Source organism: Pollicipes pollicipes, unplaced genomic scaffold (assembly GCF_011947565.3).
Source record: "Pollicipes pollicipes isolate AB1234 unplaced genomic scaffold, Ppol_2.1 Scaffold_6686;HRSCAF=7923_pilon_pilon_pilon, whole genome shotgun sequence".
Classification (NCBI taxonomy): Eukaryota; Metazoa; Arthropoda; class Thecostraca; order Pollicipedomorpha; family Pollicipedidae; genus Pollicipes; species Pollicipes pollicipes.
The window spans coordinates 9,724,058-9,741,019 of NW_023596921.1; the positions used below are offsets into that span (position 1 = coordinate 9,724,058).

Here is a 16,962-nt window from a genome sequence, read left to right on the forward strand (position 1 = left end):
GAAAAGCCTTTATACTGCTAATCCAAAAAATGCCACGCAACAGCTGCCACAAACAAGTAAAGTGCACTCAAAACTTATCTGCTAAGAACTTCTGCGATGTTAGGGGACTCCTGCTTGTTGAATATAACCGAAGCCCACCATGCTTTTAAAAATCTATGCAAAAGGATGAATAGCGATCCGTGGCAGAGTAAGGTTGCATATGTCATAGTTACGGTGTCCGTGTTCTCTTATTGCTCAGATACTAGCCTATTCAAAGCCGTCTTTCATTCATCCCAGAACACATTGCAACAATTTCTCAGTATATTTTGCATGATCATATACATTGTTACAAATACTGCAGGGCATGGTTCCATGTCAGGTACACAAAACCCGAAGTCGTTCTTTTATAAAACGGCGCTAACCAATAGCACCTGGTACCTGCCAGTTACCAACGGTAAATGTAGACACACAGAACGTAATCAGCGGACATATTAAACCACGCAGCTTGACAATACATGACAGCTATGAAAGCAGTAGCCGATGACCACCTAAGGCATGACAATGAACACACTTCAATGCCTCAACAATTGACTAAATATCAATGCTTAGCTATCACACAGCCCAAAATTGCATGCAGAGTACGAAATCAGTCGTCACATACCAATCATTTGATACATCTAAATGTACATATGGCACACGCACACACTTCTAAAGCTGGCATCACATACACAACCGATGACACAGAATGCTATCACATACAAAAGAAGGCACAGCAAACCATGACAATGTACTTGCCACCCTGAGTGCGTAGGATAACCGACGCCAATGAAGCACGAGCTATCAAACAAAAAGACCACTGACTGGTTGCATGCCAAACACCTACACGGGCATACACGCATATGTACAGCCGTACAGAGTACCTGAGGCAGCTGAGGTATTCATTAACACCAGTGAGCTATTCTTAACAGCCCAAACATAGCCATAAGTGGTTCAACGGATCACCGTGAGCGGTCACGGCTCAACCATCGGTGTCCTCATCATCTGAGTCCTCGGGGAGGATCGCTGGCCAAACGCCCATCCACACTGTGGGCGGTGAGGGTCTCCGATCCTCCTCTTCATCTCCAACGTCGTCCTCCCATTCGCTGTCGCTTCCATCTGTCGAAGACTCGACGAAGTTCGCTTTCGTCTCATGCTCACACAGCGGCTCCGGGAAGCGAATAGCCAGCGGAGCGATCGGCTCATACCGTTCGCCGTCGAACCGGGTGAAGAAGCGACCCACTTCCTGATGGCTGATTGGCTGGGGATCCGGGGACAGCTGCAGCTCCTCTGCAAAGACCCAAATACCTCTGTTAGACGCAGACGCAAGTGGCGCTCTACGCCAGAATGGGGGCAAGACATCTCATCAATCTGCTGTCGTTTGGGGATCACTTAATAATATTTCTGAGTAGCAGTTCTGGGCGTGAATTGCACTATGTAGTGCACTTTCCAGTATGTCTGTGTAATAAAGATGCATTTGAAATTATGACATTACGATGACCAAGAATTACAAAAGATGCTGGAAAACCTATCAGGGTATTACACACGTCAAACTCCGTATAGGAGCTTCGCAATAAACATAAAGTATGCCCAATGCAACCAAACAAAATATTATGGGCGTGAATTGCACTTTATAGTGCATTTCCCAGTATGGATGAGTAATGACATCTGTGACATCTCATCAATCTGCTGTGGTTTGGGGACGACCTAGGAATATTTCTGAGTAGCAGTCATGGGCGTGAATTGAACTTAATAGTGCATTTCCCAGTATGGTTGTGTAATGAAGATGCCTTTCAAATCATAACCTTATGACGACTAAAAATTACAGAAGATGCTGGAAAACCTACATCAGGGGCAACCTACATCAGGGTACATCAGGGTACATCAGGGTACACATGCCAGACTGAATATCGGAGTTTCGTGAAAACATAAAGCATGTCCAATGCAACCAAACAAAATATTTATGGCACCCTGTCCATATTTCAAACACCAGGAGGGGGAGGGTCCATGTAAAAACTCCAATAGTAAAGGTAAAAACTCCAATAGAGTGAAGAGCACTTTGAAGAGCCTGCTTACCCTCAGCCATGTATCCGAACCGGTCACCCTACAGCAGCAAGCTGTAGAAGGGTTGCTTGTGTCCGCGCTGAAGCCCGGAGCACACGCGACTATTTGCCGTCCAGTTCTGAAAACAACACCACCGAGTCAGCACAATAACCCACACCGCACGGCCGTCGTCAGAGATGAGGACGGGGGGGGGAGGGGGGGGGGGGGGCACTGAGACTTCGCAGGAATACCATTTAAGAGCTCACATGCGTCTAGCCACAACTGTAACAAGTTGATACATTTACGTGCCTATCACCGATGCATCGATTGGTTCTTCGAATCAAGCAGGGAATATGACCACTGCAACATACTTGTATGAAACCACAATAGATGTTTGCCATACAGCGAGGGCACACATTCAAAACGATGTATAGACAGACAGGACATTGCGAAATTACACCTGACCTCAGTACATACACAAAATACCAAAATATTACACACATCGCATATCCTCCATTACAGAAAACAACTTCGATGGTTGTGGGGTTCGTATAGCACAAGTCACACAATGAAAGAATGATTATGCATGCGGTGATTGGCTTGCCCTGAGAGAAGTAACAACAGTACAAAGCAGTTCCTTTGAGTCCTCAGAAAATAACACCTCACTACACCAATTCTTAACACAATAGGACAAATGACATCAGGCACGGTCTGCCCTGTACGACAATCCCACTGGCACCGCTCCTACCTGTGAGATCTCGTAGCATGGTGAGCAGCCGTACACCACAGCCAGGCACCCGTCGCCGTACGTGACGACGTCACCCACACCAAACTGCCTCCGGTAAGCGCCCACTGCTCGGCCAGCCGCGCGGAGGTCCACCTGAAACACGGATAAAGAGAATGAGGATATTGCACACAACACAAGGAGATAATGAGACATCAGGATTTAAAACGGGCATTGGGACGCTGGAAATAACTGAGAAGAACATGAGCTGAGAAGACAAAAACGAGAATCAGTAAGCCCAGAAACTAATAACGTGGGAAAATAGCACATCCATAAATGCTCGAAACAAGCGCCATGTAGGTTACTTATGATGTGAGGACAACTCACTACAAACTAACTGAGAACGTTACTAACTGAGAAGTTAATAATACATTCCATAGATCAGACAACAGGTTGACAATATAATGGTGCACGAATGGGCTCAAAGGACAATAGCAGGAACGAATCCAGGGTCACATGTCTGCAGGAAATCGCACAACAAATCACAGAAAGTAAATGGAAGAAAACAACCGTACAGAAATGAATTTCTACGAAATGATTCAACCTGCATCACAAATTTACAATGCTTATGATGCTTATGTATAGGGTTAAACCTGTTTCACGAAACTATTTAACCTTACCAAATAGAGATAAAACTAACTTATAAGTGTGCAGGCATATCATTATACATAACAACACACCATGACACTCAACCGCGTAACTGGCGCACGCGCAAACCCGTTTCCACCTCCCACACATCAGCACATGCACATGAACAGCTCAGCATAGCATTAAGAGAAGCTACACGATTAACTCCCTACGTTGTCAATTTGATCAAATCCAGTTCATTCTTACCAATTCCTGCACTTCAGCCTCCTGTTCATCAAGGGAGCGCACCAGCCGCTTGTACATCCTCTTGAAGTGTTTCATGAGCGCTTCCAGGCCACGTCTCTCGTTCTCAGCCACGAGTGAGCCATTAGTCTCGACGAATTGCTGCAGGGAGGAAAAAACAGTGAAAACACAGTATCACTAATTACTCCTTATCATATCGCCATTTCTTTTGGTTGCAACACCATGGGCGCAGCGCACAGCCCTCCATTGCAGGCCATTTACGAGCTGGAGATTTCTGGGGACCGAAAATGAGACCAGAACGTAACCTTGCATATTAAAAGTCACATGCGTATCTTACACATCCATCGTGCATTTTCATCGCGCACATAATAGTGACCCAGACGCATCTTTCCAACAATTGTTCAAAACACATGCCCAGCTCTAGCGTACATCCAAGACCACTGACCTGCAACAGGCGACGCGTGTACATGGGCCGGGCACGAGCCATCGTCGACATCAGGTCAACGATTGCGCCGTGTTCGGACGGCAGTCGCTGCGGGCCCAGCACGCCAGCGTCTCCAACAAGACCAGGTCGAAGCCGGTCCCTGGCCGGCGGGCGTCCGGATGGACTGCGCCATTGATGAGGCGACGCAGCAGCTGCCAAAACACAATACACTGCGTTAGACAAGGATTGGTATCACACTCACACCGCCGGACAATGGAGAGCGTACAGACACGAGGGCTCGTCACAAGCCGTCGCAAGGCTGCTGGTTCTCATAGATTCATGTAAAAGCACAAAACACTCAACCTGGGACTCCTGTGCTCCCAGTCCAAGAATGAGTCGGTCTCTATTCAATCAGGTTTCTTTGCACAAATGAGTCATGCACGCGCTTTTTAAATAAAATGGAATACTTCTCAAATATCAATGAGTTCCATACGTAACAGGGCATGTTGTCCAAGAATTTGAAAACATCCGATGCATTACGCACCCCTGCCCGCGGAAAGGGTTCCAGCATCTGGAGGTCCACTTCCGGGTGATCAGCATTCAGCTCCTCCGTCACCTGCTCCCAGGACAGCCGCATGCCGCGGCGGACAACGTCGATGAACAGGTCCTCTTCACCGTCCCTGCCAGAGGAGATGCACGTCAGGCCACCACACACACTGTGTGAATTTCTGCATGTGACACGTGAAAAGGAATACGTCACTGTACAGCACAGATATTCGCAGTCACAAACAAACAAGCATACAAGCACAGTGACAAACAAACAAGGCAAGACAAGCACAGTCAGTGCATGATTAAGTTGAATTTACACAAAACGACAACGCATTGTGAATAAATGCGATTCAGTTTATGCGATAAGAATGTTATGTTTAAAGCATGCTACTGTGATTATGAATGGATGAAAATCAAGATGTCAAACAAGATAAGATGATACATATTCTCAGCAACGGAGAAAATGTGATAAGGCTGATCACGCCGGTGATAATTCGGGTATTCTTGTCAGAAAACAGTTTGGAAAGCAATCAAATCTCTAATGAAGGAAAGGAAGAAGGTCAATAGCTAAATATGACATGTAACACAGTGCCATCACTTTTAATTGCTCACTTCATTTGAGTGCAGCACTGATCATGAATGACAAACACATTCCACTCCAACAAAATGTGCAACGTTTGTACGTGATGACGAGTTGTGTACACGTAACGGGTGTTTTCGACTATAATGTCAGCAAATTTCAAGGTTTGGTATGATTATTACATTGCAAAGGATGACTTATAATCGTCGACATCGATTTATCTTGCATTTTAATTTGGCACAAAGCAAGTTTCTCATAAGCCTCCCACACGGAAGCAATCCAATCGCCCATGAGGCTTACATTTTAACCAATTAGCGGCATTCCTTACTAACAAATATCACAATTTACTGCAGCACCCAAAACACTCCGGCTTGCATACACTGTCTACACATTATGCACACCTGCTTTACATTGAAAACCTGCCTAGACATTCAGGAATACATGCCAGAGCTTTGTACTAAGATGCAAGGAGGAACGCTAGAAGTTCGCCAAACGTGTGATCACGGCAGTTACAAAACATTAGTTAATTGCCAACATGAAAATTAGGCGAATAATAAGATGAACATGCTCCGTATGCATGTGATCAAATCATCCACAGCCAAATTCTATAGTTGTCAAATTCGTTGGGAATCACGATATTCTTAAGCAACATAAACATGATGTGCGTAACATCACTGATTCGCATCATGTGATTAGCTCAAGGAAACATAGTTAAGTGCACAACTAATCACACAAGTTCAAAATCTATGGCAATGAAATCAAAACCTATGGCAAAAAAATTCAAAAAATAAGCTATTAGATACCAATTGATAAGGCAGGAGCTCCCAAAAAACCATGACCTGAACAACCAGTCTGTCCCAATGCCGTTGAGAGTGCTAGAGGAACAGAATCATTTCCCACGCCCCCTTCGGCAATGCTTACGCTTTGTGCCAGCAGATCATCGAGCTGTGCGGTAACTGCACGTTGTGGAGATTGACGCCCAGCATGCCGGCTACAGAGGAGTAGACGGTCCCCATTACAGTCTGCGTCCCGGATCCGGCAGAGTGGAGGTGGCGACGAAGGTACATATCCTGAAAAGGAATGGCAAGCCATTGAATGCGTTGCGCTCCATGCAACCCAATCACCTACACATATTCAGAACGAAGAGCCATCAGCCCATTCATTCATAAACGCAGCAATAGGTTCCAAAACAACTGTTTACTGAGATGTACAAGTGCATAGCCAGAAAATGTAAACAACAATAAAATAAACCACACTGACCGAGCCAAAACAACACATGTTGGTGACAACCGCATGAGCAAGCGCTTAATCATGGTTATCATAGTCAATCATCACCGTCACCGTTCGAGATTGTGCACACATCACAATAGTGTGTTCGGTGTTGCGCCATCTGAGAGGGGCACAGTAATACGCCTCAGGGCAAACGGACGGGAACGTATGGCTGACAACATTGTTTTGCAAGTCACAGCCCACAAAAAAAAAAACAGATCAGACATAGAAGTCTGCACATGTTCTGTGCGTGACTTCACCCATTCAAACGTGCAAGGAACGAGGATTAATCTTCATTGCAATCTACTTACCAGCGTGCTCAGTTTGGAAGCCGATCCGTCCTCCGGTCCGTCCTCCTTCATCAGGGCCAGCTGGTCATACAGCACGACGTTCATCGCGTTCAGAAGCTTCAGCGTCTGGTCATCCGTCCACATCGTGGGTCCGAACGGGTTCTTCTTGCACGTAGTCCAGGCGGCGGCCGGGTGCTCGGGGAGCCGTCCACGCAGCTCATCCAACACCAAGTCGGCGATCTTGCTGTAGCAACTGCAGAGACCACACCAGGTCAAGACTCGCACGTGCACATCCGAGTTCATCTTTGTTCCGGGGGAGGGGGGGGGGGGGGGGCAAGAGACAGGGATACGAACGTTAAAAAGCTAGGACGTAAGCAATGGGAGAGATGCGTGCCTTGTGTGCCATCGCCCTGACGGCGATATATAATATACGCGATCACGGCGATCACGCTGTTTGAACAGCACGGACAAATACCACATTCAGCACCAAAAAACAGCAAGAAATTCGACCAAATCGCTTGTTAGAATCCATGTCAAATTCTGGTGACGCCTTTCTAGCAAAGCACAACACATCGTGGTATTTGGCTGGAGCAAGTGATAAATGGAAAGGTGGATTCGATAACCGTAGATAACATCGGCCTGCAATCGAGTGTCATCCGCACGAATGAACACAGAAAAGGGATTTGACATATGCAAACTTGCACCCATTAGCATGAAACCAAACTTGCACCTATAAGCACCCTTCATACACACCAGAAACACAACCAAGCTGGCAGAATGTTTGCGCGCAAGGCCTAGGATTCCATATGGAAATCGAACGATTCGAAAAGAGATAAAAGACTCACGTATGGAGATTGGACTCTCGGTTGTCGGTTTGCTCCGGAACCATCCAGAGGCTCATCAGATAGAAGGCTTCGGGCACGTTCAGATGCTGCACTGGCCGCTGCATGTACTCCCGGAACATGGGCAGCAGCACGACGTCTCGCTGGATCTCGCGGAACAGCATCCGCGCGTAGTAGCGCACAGACAGGTCATCATCCCTGCCCAAAAGCGGATAGTGTCACACACGTGCCTCAGACAGCATTTTCTCGTTCCGAAGGCAAAGTGCGACGTCCGGGGCTTAGTTACAAGTCAATGAGTTTAACTGCTGGAGCGAATAGGCTGGTTTGGTCTTTACATTAGCTACGTGATAACAGAACATACGATAAGTGCATGATGGTGATGGTGGATAAACCAGCCTGGTACGTGCGATATAGACAAGCTGGCACGGTGCGATGATCGACGTTAAGTCACGAGGAAGGCATGGCAGTGGCCCTTGGGAGTAAGAAATTGAGCCGTTCTTGGTGGCGTCTCACAGACATATCCGGGATACAACTGTCATTTAAAACTGAGATGAAAAGGCGAGACTGTCGTCAAGGACAGCACGGTCCCTCACAAATTACCGCCGGCGTTCCATACGACTCAATTATCGTTTGGAACGACAGGACGTTACAGAAACTTCGCAAATAACCATCATGGCGTGCAAAGAAATCTACACTTCAGTAACAGGGTGATCTTCACCATATCCTTTAAAATTGTGAAGTGGCAGGTGACGTGTCAAGTGAAGTAGATACCACATGGCAGTGCTTCATATATGTGCCTTGCAATTTATGATTGGCCAATTTTATCAATCTACGCAAACTGCCGAGACCACAGCACACCGATTATGTAATCCAACTTACGGACGGTGTTGGCGCGAGTAGATGACCTCCAGAAGGGCATCCCGATTGAACAGGGTACCATGGACGGGCACCAGCTTGCGGAACTCCTCCATGGCGGGGTCCGGCAGGCAGTCGACTGTGTAGCATCTGTCAGCCATCTTGGCTAGGGCTGTACAGTTTTTGTACTTGTACTGTACTTGTACAGTTTTTCGTTTATTGGCAATTTGTGACGCTCATATTTACGCATTTTGGAGGCTCTTAAACATAAAGATAGATGACAGATACATAAAACGGCACAAAGGCGTTGTAATATGCTGCAAAGCCAAAGGAAGTCAGCAAAATACATCCTGCCGGATGCATTTCGCGTTGTCTCCCACATGACATGTCAAATGACAATATGTCATTATGAGTCTGGGAGATGCTACTTGGGGTGCCCTGGACATATGTTTAGTATTTCAGCGTTGTGACAATTTGTATGATATCAGACGGACGGACGTATTTCACCGAGGTTTCTTCACAGACATCTCACAGCTCCTGAAGATGTGACGCTGGTAGTGTGAAATAGATATTACAGATGCGCGTTCGCGTGTCACATTCAATCTCCTCACTGAAAGAAATGATCCTTGGCTTCCAGATAGGAGAAGTAACACCATTTACGACAATATCAGTCACAAAGGACGACATTGAAAAACACCCACGTTATTAAATGATGAAAGTTTAACGTCGTTCAAGGCTTTTTCTTGGTGAGCACCCGTTGACTGTACAGGTTTCGTCAAAATTTGATTTGTTGACAGAACAAAGCATGTCAAATAAAAATCACACTCCATCTTTAACATTCGAAAATGCGCCCGTACAGAACCGTAAAAGTCTATGCTAAATACGCCCGTACAGAAACGTGAAATCGCCCGTACAAAACCGTCTCGGGAACTAAGAAAGCTGGAAACACCAAATTGACAGGATGTATGGAGCTGTACGTGAACTAACTTAGGACAAAGTTCGCGGTTCCTAGGTCATGACCCTCGGGTCAAATAAGGTCAGACAATGTCAAATCCCAGGCTGGTCTCCAAAGTGCCCCCAGGACCCCAGATCACTGTTTCTAAGCAAAAGGTCACATGCTCATCTAAGGTCAGTAACCTTGTTTGACATTTTGAAGGTCATGGTGACCAAGATAATAGAAGGCTGCTCTGAATTTTGCAGTTAAATAAACGACAAAGATTACATTAGGCAGTGTGTTTCTAAAAACAAATGCTGACCCGGGTCATATTAGGTCAATGACATATTCTGACCTTTAAGAAGTCCATGGAATATGTATAACGCAGTTACTACTATCAATAAGTTCGAAATGATCACCAGAAACTATTCCATTCAGCAAGCCCCAGTGTAATAAAACAGGTTGGCCATGACGTTAGTCTGATCTGCATACATGACATTAGGTCAACGTTATTTGCTCATCCAATATTTGTGCTGCCTAAGAAGGCATCTCCGAGATGTCTGGCTACATCTAACACTGTTGTTTCGTCAGATTGCACGATTCCCCAGAAATGGACTTCGCTGTGACCATAGCCTGACTTTGACCTGTCATAGGTCAACGACCTTACTAGGTACATCTAATTTTTTTATGTCGATCGATCCGCTATTCAATTGTTAACAGCTATGCAGAATTTGACGCGGCTACGCCGCGCCGTTCGGAAACCATTTGGGACAGACCCTCGGGGAGGGGGCCAATTAGACTCCGCCCCACCCGACCGTGTGTTAAATGTGGCACGCGAGTGTAAATGCATCAAATCAATCTAAGTTGGCGGACGTGAAAATATGATAAGACAATGGTTTATCTTGGTTTGGCTCAAAGATAAGCTATTTGCTCGAGAAGAAGTTACAGCCGCATTATGACATAGCATCTCACTGTCGTAGTGGACGCCGCAAGTGCCCACAGATGGCGTTGCTCCGACGCTACTCCAGAAGACTGCGAGAGAGCAGCGATTTTGAGTTGCTGTTGGGTTTCTCCTGGCAGTACCAGCCACTAAGGCTAAACAAGATATTTTGTTGAATGTTCCAGTGAATCGAATTTAGTTCGGCTCGTGCTTCTGCTCATTAAAAAGGATACTGTGCACATTACGAAACTTACAAAACGAATTTTTTTTGATTATCTGGAACATACCACTGGGCAACAGAGCAGCCGACCACACAACACAAAACGCAATTCACAGCTTCCAGGGCGCTCTCACAGAAGTGAGGACCATAAACACCGGTTGTCCCTGCTCACGTGGTTCAAGCTCTACACATCCAAGTTTAAGACGCGCCCGCGCTGTCGGTTGGATACCCTTCGCCCGGGTGGGGTGTCAATTTGACCCAGCTGGGATCTCAGAAACTAAGAGACCTAGAGACTACGCATTCGCAGGGTGTATTTTCCTGTACATAAAATCACTGAGGTCGAAGTTTGAGGTTCCTAAACCATAACCTTCGGGTGTCAAACTTCGGGTTTGTGTCCAAAGTGACCCGAGAACGACCTTGTTTGACCTTTCGAAGCTCATGGTGACTGAAATCATACAAGGCTGCCTTGAGTTTTGCATTTGAACAAGCAACAACGATTACGCTAAGAAGCATGTTGCTAAAAAACAAATTATTGACCTTGGTCGCTTTAGATTGGCGACCTTTTGCAAGATATATAATGCGTTTCCTGCTATCAATAAACTCGAAATGAGCACCAAAAACTATCCCATACCGCAAGACTTAGGGGAACAAAACAGGTTGGTTTTAACCTCTGTCTGACCTTTATACCTGAGCCTAGGTCAATGGAACTTGTTCAGTCAAGTGTTGTGTTGCCCAAAAAAGCTTTTCAGGGATGTATGACTTCGTCTCACGCACGGTCGTGGCATCAGAATAAACGATTTCCTAGAATTTAACAATCTTTTTCAGGTAGCTCAGAGGCCTCCTCGCAGGAGGGCCTCGTGGGCGAGGATAGGGCGAGCTCATTCGCTAACCTGTCACCACTCAACTTTTCTGTGGGCTGACCTACAGGACCACGCCTGTGAAGACAGCTGTAGCTGCAACAAGAGAATACAAATTTCGAGCGATCCCCATGGTTCAGTACGTGAACTCTGTGAACAGTTTGCCGAGTGCATTGATGTGTGTTTGAGCCGTCGAGGCCGAACATTTTGATCACGTAATAGAACAGACCTAAAGCAACACGACACGTCTTACCGTTATGGACTTTTTTTGGTCCGGTTACTTACATATTCAACTGCTACTGTTCTTTTTTTAATGTGATAAAAAATCAAGTTTAGGAAACCATCATGTTATCCTATTACCTCGAGTGGTCCCAGGCATGGCAAAGACACAGTGTCCTATTGTTCGCTTTTTGTGCATTATCATTCGTGCTACAGGTGAATGAAATACGCCATGGCATATCAATCTCCCTTGATATTTCAATGATGGTCGTCGTTCAGACCACTGCGGACGTCTTTAGCCGCAAGCAGTGTACTGGATGTCAACCCGAGGATTGACTTGTACACAACACGGTGTCACTGAATTCGAACATAAAGCGGATACAACGCGGGGTCACTGAATTCATGGTGCGCAGTTACTGCAGTTCGTCATCTCGAGGGCCGGTAGAGCCTGATCCTTGCCCAAGCCCCAAAGCACGACGTTGACAGCTGGTGTGCTGTGGTTTGCAGCTCTCCCGCGTCTGATCGCCTCTCCTACGTACCCGTGACCAGCGTACATCTGTGCGCCTCACTCGCAATACCCAAGTGGCCAACGCCGTGTGTTTGTGCTTCTGTACCGTAACTGCGCGTATGAGAGGGATCGCGACTGCAGCCGACGCCTGATCCGGCTGGATCGGCGGCTCGGCCATGGTTACGATATGAAGTTCACGCCGCCCCGCTGTACTGCGGCCCTGCACCATGTGCCCAGGCTCCGGGCACAAGCGGAGCGAGGGAAGGGGCAGGGCAAAGGTGCGTCTAAGAAACGCCTTGCGAGAACCCTCACGTCCCCCCACTCCCGCCCACAGCGCGTTGATTCCACGGCCGGTAGCTGTGACGTGTTCGGCTATGACCGACGAGTCGGCTCCAGTTGTTTGTACGGTAACAAACGATTCGCGTTCATCTTCCCGTAGACAGAACCACTACAATCAACGTCAACAGAGTATTTATTCATCGACTTGCACTTTGACCTATTAAAACGCAATAAATAGCACAGATGACACAGCGGGCTTGTGGGATCAAAACGTGGCCAAAACCACTTCAACAGCCAAACCACAACTTGTCGATCGATCGCGTCTTTTCTTTCGCACTGCTGAAAATCGTGAGTCAGGACTTTGACGAACATAACCATCTCTTCTAGGCACCATAGCACACAGCTCGCGGCATCGTATTTGCCATAACAGCCTGGCATCGCTGCATCGTTCGAGTTCCGCCACGGGAGATATCCGGGCACCCGTCCGCCGTCAGCGCGCCGGTGCCGGCCCCTCAGCGAAACGGGCAGCCTGGCGCCCAGTGGCCGCGCCGGCCGCACACGTAGCAGCGACCGTAGCCGCCGTAGTAGGCGCCGGTGCCGTCCACGGAGGCGTCCGAGTCGCCCGAGTCGCTCCAGCGTCGGTCGTGCGTCCACGTGGTGAAGCTGAAATCACTGTCGTTCTCGCTGGCCGCGTCGGCCGACTGCGAACTGGCGCCGTCCTCTGTGCCCAGGTCGCTGGCAGCGCCGCGACCGCCTTCGTCGCCCGAGTTCGAGCCCCGCACTGTGCCGCTGTCGGCCGAGGTGCCGCCATCCCGCTCGTCCGAGTCCCAACCGACGCCACTCGACTCGGAGTCACTGCGGCTGTGCGACTCCGCCGAGTCGGAGCTGGGGTCGTGCGTCGTCGCGTCCGAGTTCAAGCGATCCCCACCGCCGGTGGTTGACCCGGAGTCACGCCGCGAGCGCGAGTCTGCGGAGTCCGAGTCGCGGTCGGAGTCGGAGTTGGCGTCGGTCCGGCTGGCGGCGGCGGAGCGCTTGCTGGCCGTCTCCCAGTCGCGCTCCGGGTGCCGCGAGCCGTCAGGACTGGCCCGTCCGCCGGCCAGGCCAGGGCCCAAACTCACTGCCTGTGCTGCAGGTAGTAGGCTGCCACGCACAAAAGGGCGCGGTAAGTGTGCGCACAATACAACTGTTGACAGGGCAACATACGCATGCCAAGACAAGCACCGCGCCCACCAGCAAGCTGGGGCATGCCCGTGGTACCTGTTCTACGCACATGACACACACTCTTACAGATTGGCGAACAGCGCAGGGCGCAAAAAGCAACAGCGACGGACGGCGGGGCCGGAAAAGGAAAGGCCACTTCATGCGGGGAGCAGGCAAATGTGCAAATGGCCCGACCTGAGGGCGGGGAGACGCGGAGGTGCGGAGCTCTGGGTACGGAGGGGAACGCAAGGACGAGAGTGCCGGGTACAGCCAGGAGGGGAGGTCCGCAGCGTCAGGCAGGCCTTCCGCCGGTTCAGGAGAGCGAAGATCGAGGCACAGCGCGGGGAGGAAACAGCAGGACCGGACCACCGGCGGGTCAGGATGGCATTACCAAAACGACGGACAAGGACAGAAAGGAAGTGAGTGCGGGCAGGAATACGGACGGAGGCCTGGAGCTCAGGGCAGGCCGCCATCGCCGTCCCTCACTTACGCCACTTCACCTGTGTCGTCGATGACGATGGGGTGGGTGGGGTTGGCGCCGGCCGCCAGCGCCGCCGTCAGCGCCGCCGCCAGCGTTTCGTTGTCGATGTTAGCCGGCTGGCGACCGGCCTGCGCGGACCGGGCCCGGCCGCGCGCCGCCGCCGCTGCCCCTGAAGCAAGGCAACGCCAGTTTGTCACAGCCGGAACAGGAATGATGCACAAGACGTATGAACACGCTTGTCGTGACTGTACGTAAAAAGAATGGAGCTCGAGTCTGAAAAGTGGACGCCTTAACACTGAGACAGCAAGCCCCTGATCACAACTGGTGGCGGCAGATCACACTAACCTCTGCCAGCCCGGCTGGCGGCGGCGGCAGTGGCGCGCGTCTGGAGCGGCGTGGCGCCACGGAAACCACCGCGATTGGCCTGCTGCTGCTGCTGCTGTTGCTGCTGCTGCTGCTGCTGCTGTTGTCGCTGCCGCCACTGCTGCTGTTGCTGTTGCCGCTGCCGATGTTGCTGCTGCAGCTGCTGGCGCTGCTGCTGGTGCTGCTGGCGACGTCTGGCGGCGTGACCTCCGCGCGCTGCTGGCGCCGGCCGCGCCGCCGCCGCCGCTGTTACAGGCACGATCACGTCAAAATCACCGAGTCACTTCTGCCGACGACCATCAGGATATGATGAGTAAGCACACGCACGACGCACATCTACTAGCACGAAAACACGGCTGCACCCACCTACACACCACCCCAAACACTTCACACACAGCTACACCCAAGCACAACCGCATCCAGTCATTAAACTCGCCAATGTGCGACAACTACAAACGTCTATGCGGTTAAGTGAACGGCAACCAATGAAGTCACTGCCCCCGACCCGATCCGACGCCACCCGACCAATGAACACGTCCTCCCACGACGCCCGAGTGGGGCTCGGCGCACTCACCGCTCGTCTCGCGCTCGCGGCGCACGGTGGCGCGGTGCTCGGCCGCCTGGCCGCCCAGGCGCGCCACCATGCCGTCGATGAAGTTGTCCAGCACGAGACTGCGGGTACGTGACGTCACTGGCTCGCGGCAGATAGGGCAGCTGGGGCGATGCTTGGTCCACTCGTTGATACACGACGCGCAAAACGTGTGCGTACAGTTCAGCGTGAGCGCCTGCCGGAGATGGCGGCGGCGGCGGCGATGAGCACTGGCGTCCCGACAAAGACACCCCTACAGAGTTGAGCGAACGGCTGGGCCCACCTGCGTCTACTTCCCTTTCCTTGATGCAGGTCCTACAATCGACGTAAGACTGCGACACCAGGGACGCCAAAGACCCTGCGTTTCACGCGTCGTGAAATCATAGAAATATTGTGGTTCGAACAGACAGCGGGCCGGCGCCTGGGTTGGCCGCGGCGGTGCGGCGTCGCGGCCGACTCACGTTGAAGACGAGCTCGGAGCAGACGCTGCACGTGAGCTCGGCGTCCATGAGCTGGTCAAAGCCGTCCAGTACCGACTGGCGGGCGGCCAGCTGCTGGCCGCAGGCCGCCTCCTTCTCGCGCTCCTGGCGGCCGGGGCGGGCTGTCAGCGGGCACGCCGGGAACACCGCCGGCAGCCAAGGGAGAGGGAGGGGCGCCCGCCGGTGATCGGGCGCGGCAGCGGTCGGCGCATCGGGTACGCCCCCTCCCCCCCCCAATCGTCTGGCGCACACATCCACCTGCCACACCAGGGCAGGGGGACAACGACGACCCACAGGTCAGCAGGCGCGGCATACTGCCAGCCAACACTGCACCGTACGTCGCAGATCTAGAGAAGAGCAGCATGGCGGCGAGGCGCCACTCTTCAGGGTACTCATGCACGCTCTGACGGCGTGACACGCACAGCATCCGCCGGCCGTCACCTGCCGGGGGCATACACCCCGACAGCCCCGCAGGCGCGGGCGGCGCCGCCGTCTGACCCACCGTCGCGGCTAGCTGGGTCTCGAGCAGCTCACGCTTGGCGTCGAGCGCGCCCAGCTGGGTCTCGATGGCGGCGCACCGGGCCTGCATGTCGGCCGCCGTCTGCTGACGCTCCTTGTTTGTGGCCACCAGCTTCTCTGCCGCGGCAGAAACGCAGGGGCGTCGTCACAGACGGGCAGGGTTCAAGTCACAGTTGCGCGACGCGGGGAGATGGTCGCAGTGATCATTGCCAGGCTCCAGCACTCTTCACTTGCAGATGTCGCGCGTCATTGTGTAGTCCATGGCAATTCACACAATTACAGGGAGACAAGCAGTAGAAATTTAGACCTTCGGGTGCTTCGATACAGGGTGAAACGGATATTGGGTGGTGATCCCATTCACACGGGCAGATAAAGATGCAAACGCACATTCCGCGTCTTTCGCGATTTTTTGTGGCTTCATCTTAGACGCAACCAGAGCTGTGAAAGGCCGCACAACAGAAACATACCAACATGCGTTACCAGTAATTCAGGGGGGGGGGGGGGGTAAGCCACAGCCCGACCATAACTGCACCTCCGACTACAACCAACTGCATATCCGACTACAACCAAATGTACCTCCGACTACAGCCAGCTGTAACATTGTGATCGACCCATTATTTCGCTTCAAGACAACATGGGTTCACGGACTTTCACAGACGGATGGAGGTCCGTCTGTCGCGTGCAGGACAGCTTCGCCCGACAAGTCCGGTGCAGTGCCCGCTCCCACGGCTGCCACTCTCAGCCAGAGGCCCGGCACTGCGGCCACAACTCCGTCCTGTCTGTCACAGCGCTCCCGCCGGTAATCTGTGCGCTGCCCGTGAGTTTCTTTTTTTGCAAGCACCCTGTTCTGTACGTCCGCATCGAATGTTGCATCGCAGAAGTCGATCCGGAG

General features: G+C 51.0%; 2 protein-coding genes across 2 annotated transcripts; both read right to left on the reverse strand.

Annotated features, from left to right (window-relative positions):
• Positions 1 to 940: 940 nt before the first annotated feature.
• On the reverse strand, positions 941 to 2,176 carry LOC119107179 (F-box only protein 21-like). The gene is made up of 2 exons (XM_037230571.1): positions 2,092 to 2,176; positions 941 to 1,305 (listed from the first exon to the last, which is right to left on the reverse strand). The coding sequence occupies exons 1-2, from the start codon at positions 2,099 to 2,101 to the stop codon at positions 998 to 1,000; spliced, it is 318 nt and encodes a 105-aa protein (XP_037086466.1). The 5' UTR covers positions 2,102 to 2,176; the 3' UTR covers positions 941 to 997.
• A 3,967-nt stretch (positions 2,177 to 6,143) lies between these two features.
• LOC119107430 (uncharacterized) lies at positions 6,144 to 8,649 on the reverse strand. The gene is made up of 4 exons (XM_037230865.1): positions 8,507 to 8,649; positions 7,631 to 7,825; positions 6,807 to 7,038; positions 6,144 to 6,296 (listed from the first exon to the last, which is right to left on the reverse strand). The coding sequence occupies exons 1-4, from the start codon at positions 8,641 to 8,643 to the stop codon at positions 6,144 to 6,146; spliced, it is 717 nt and encodes a 238-aa protein (XP_037086760.1). The 5' UTR covers positions 8,644 to 8,649.
• Positions 8,650 to 16,962: the final 8,313 nt, after the last annotated feature.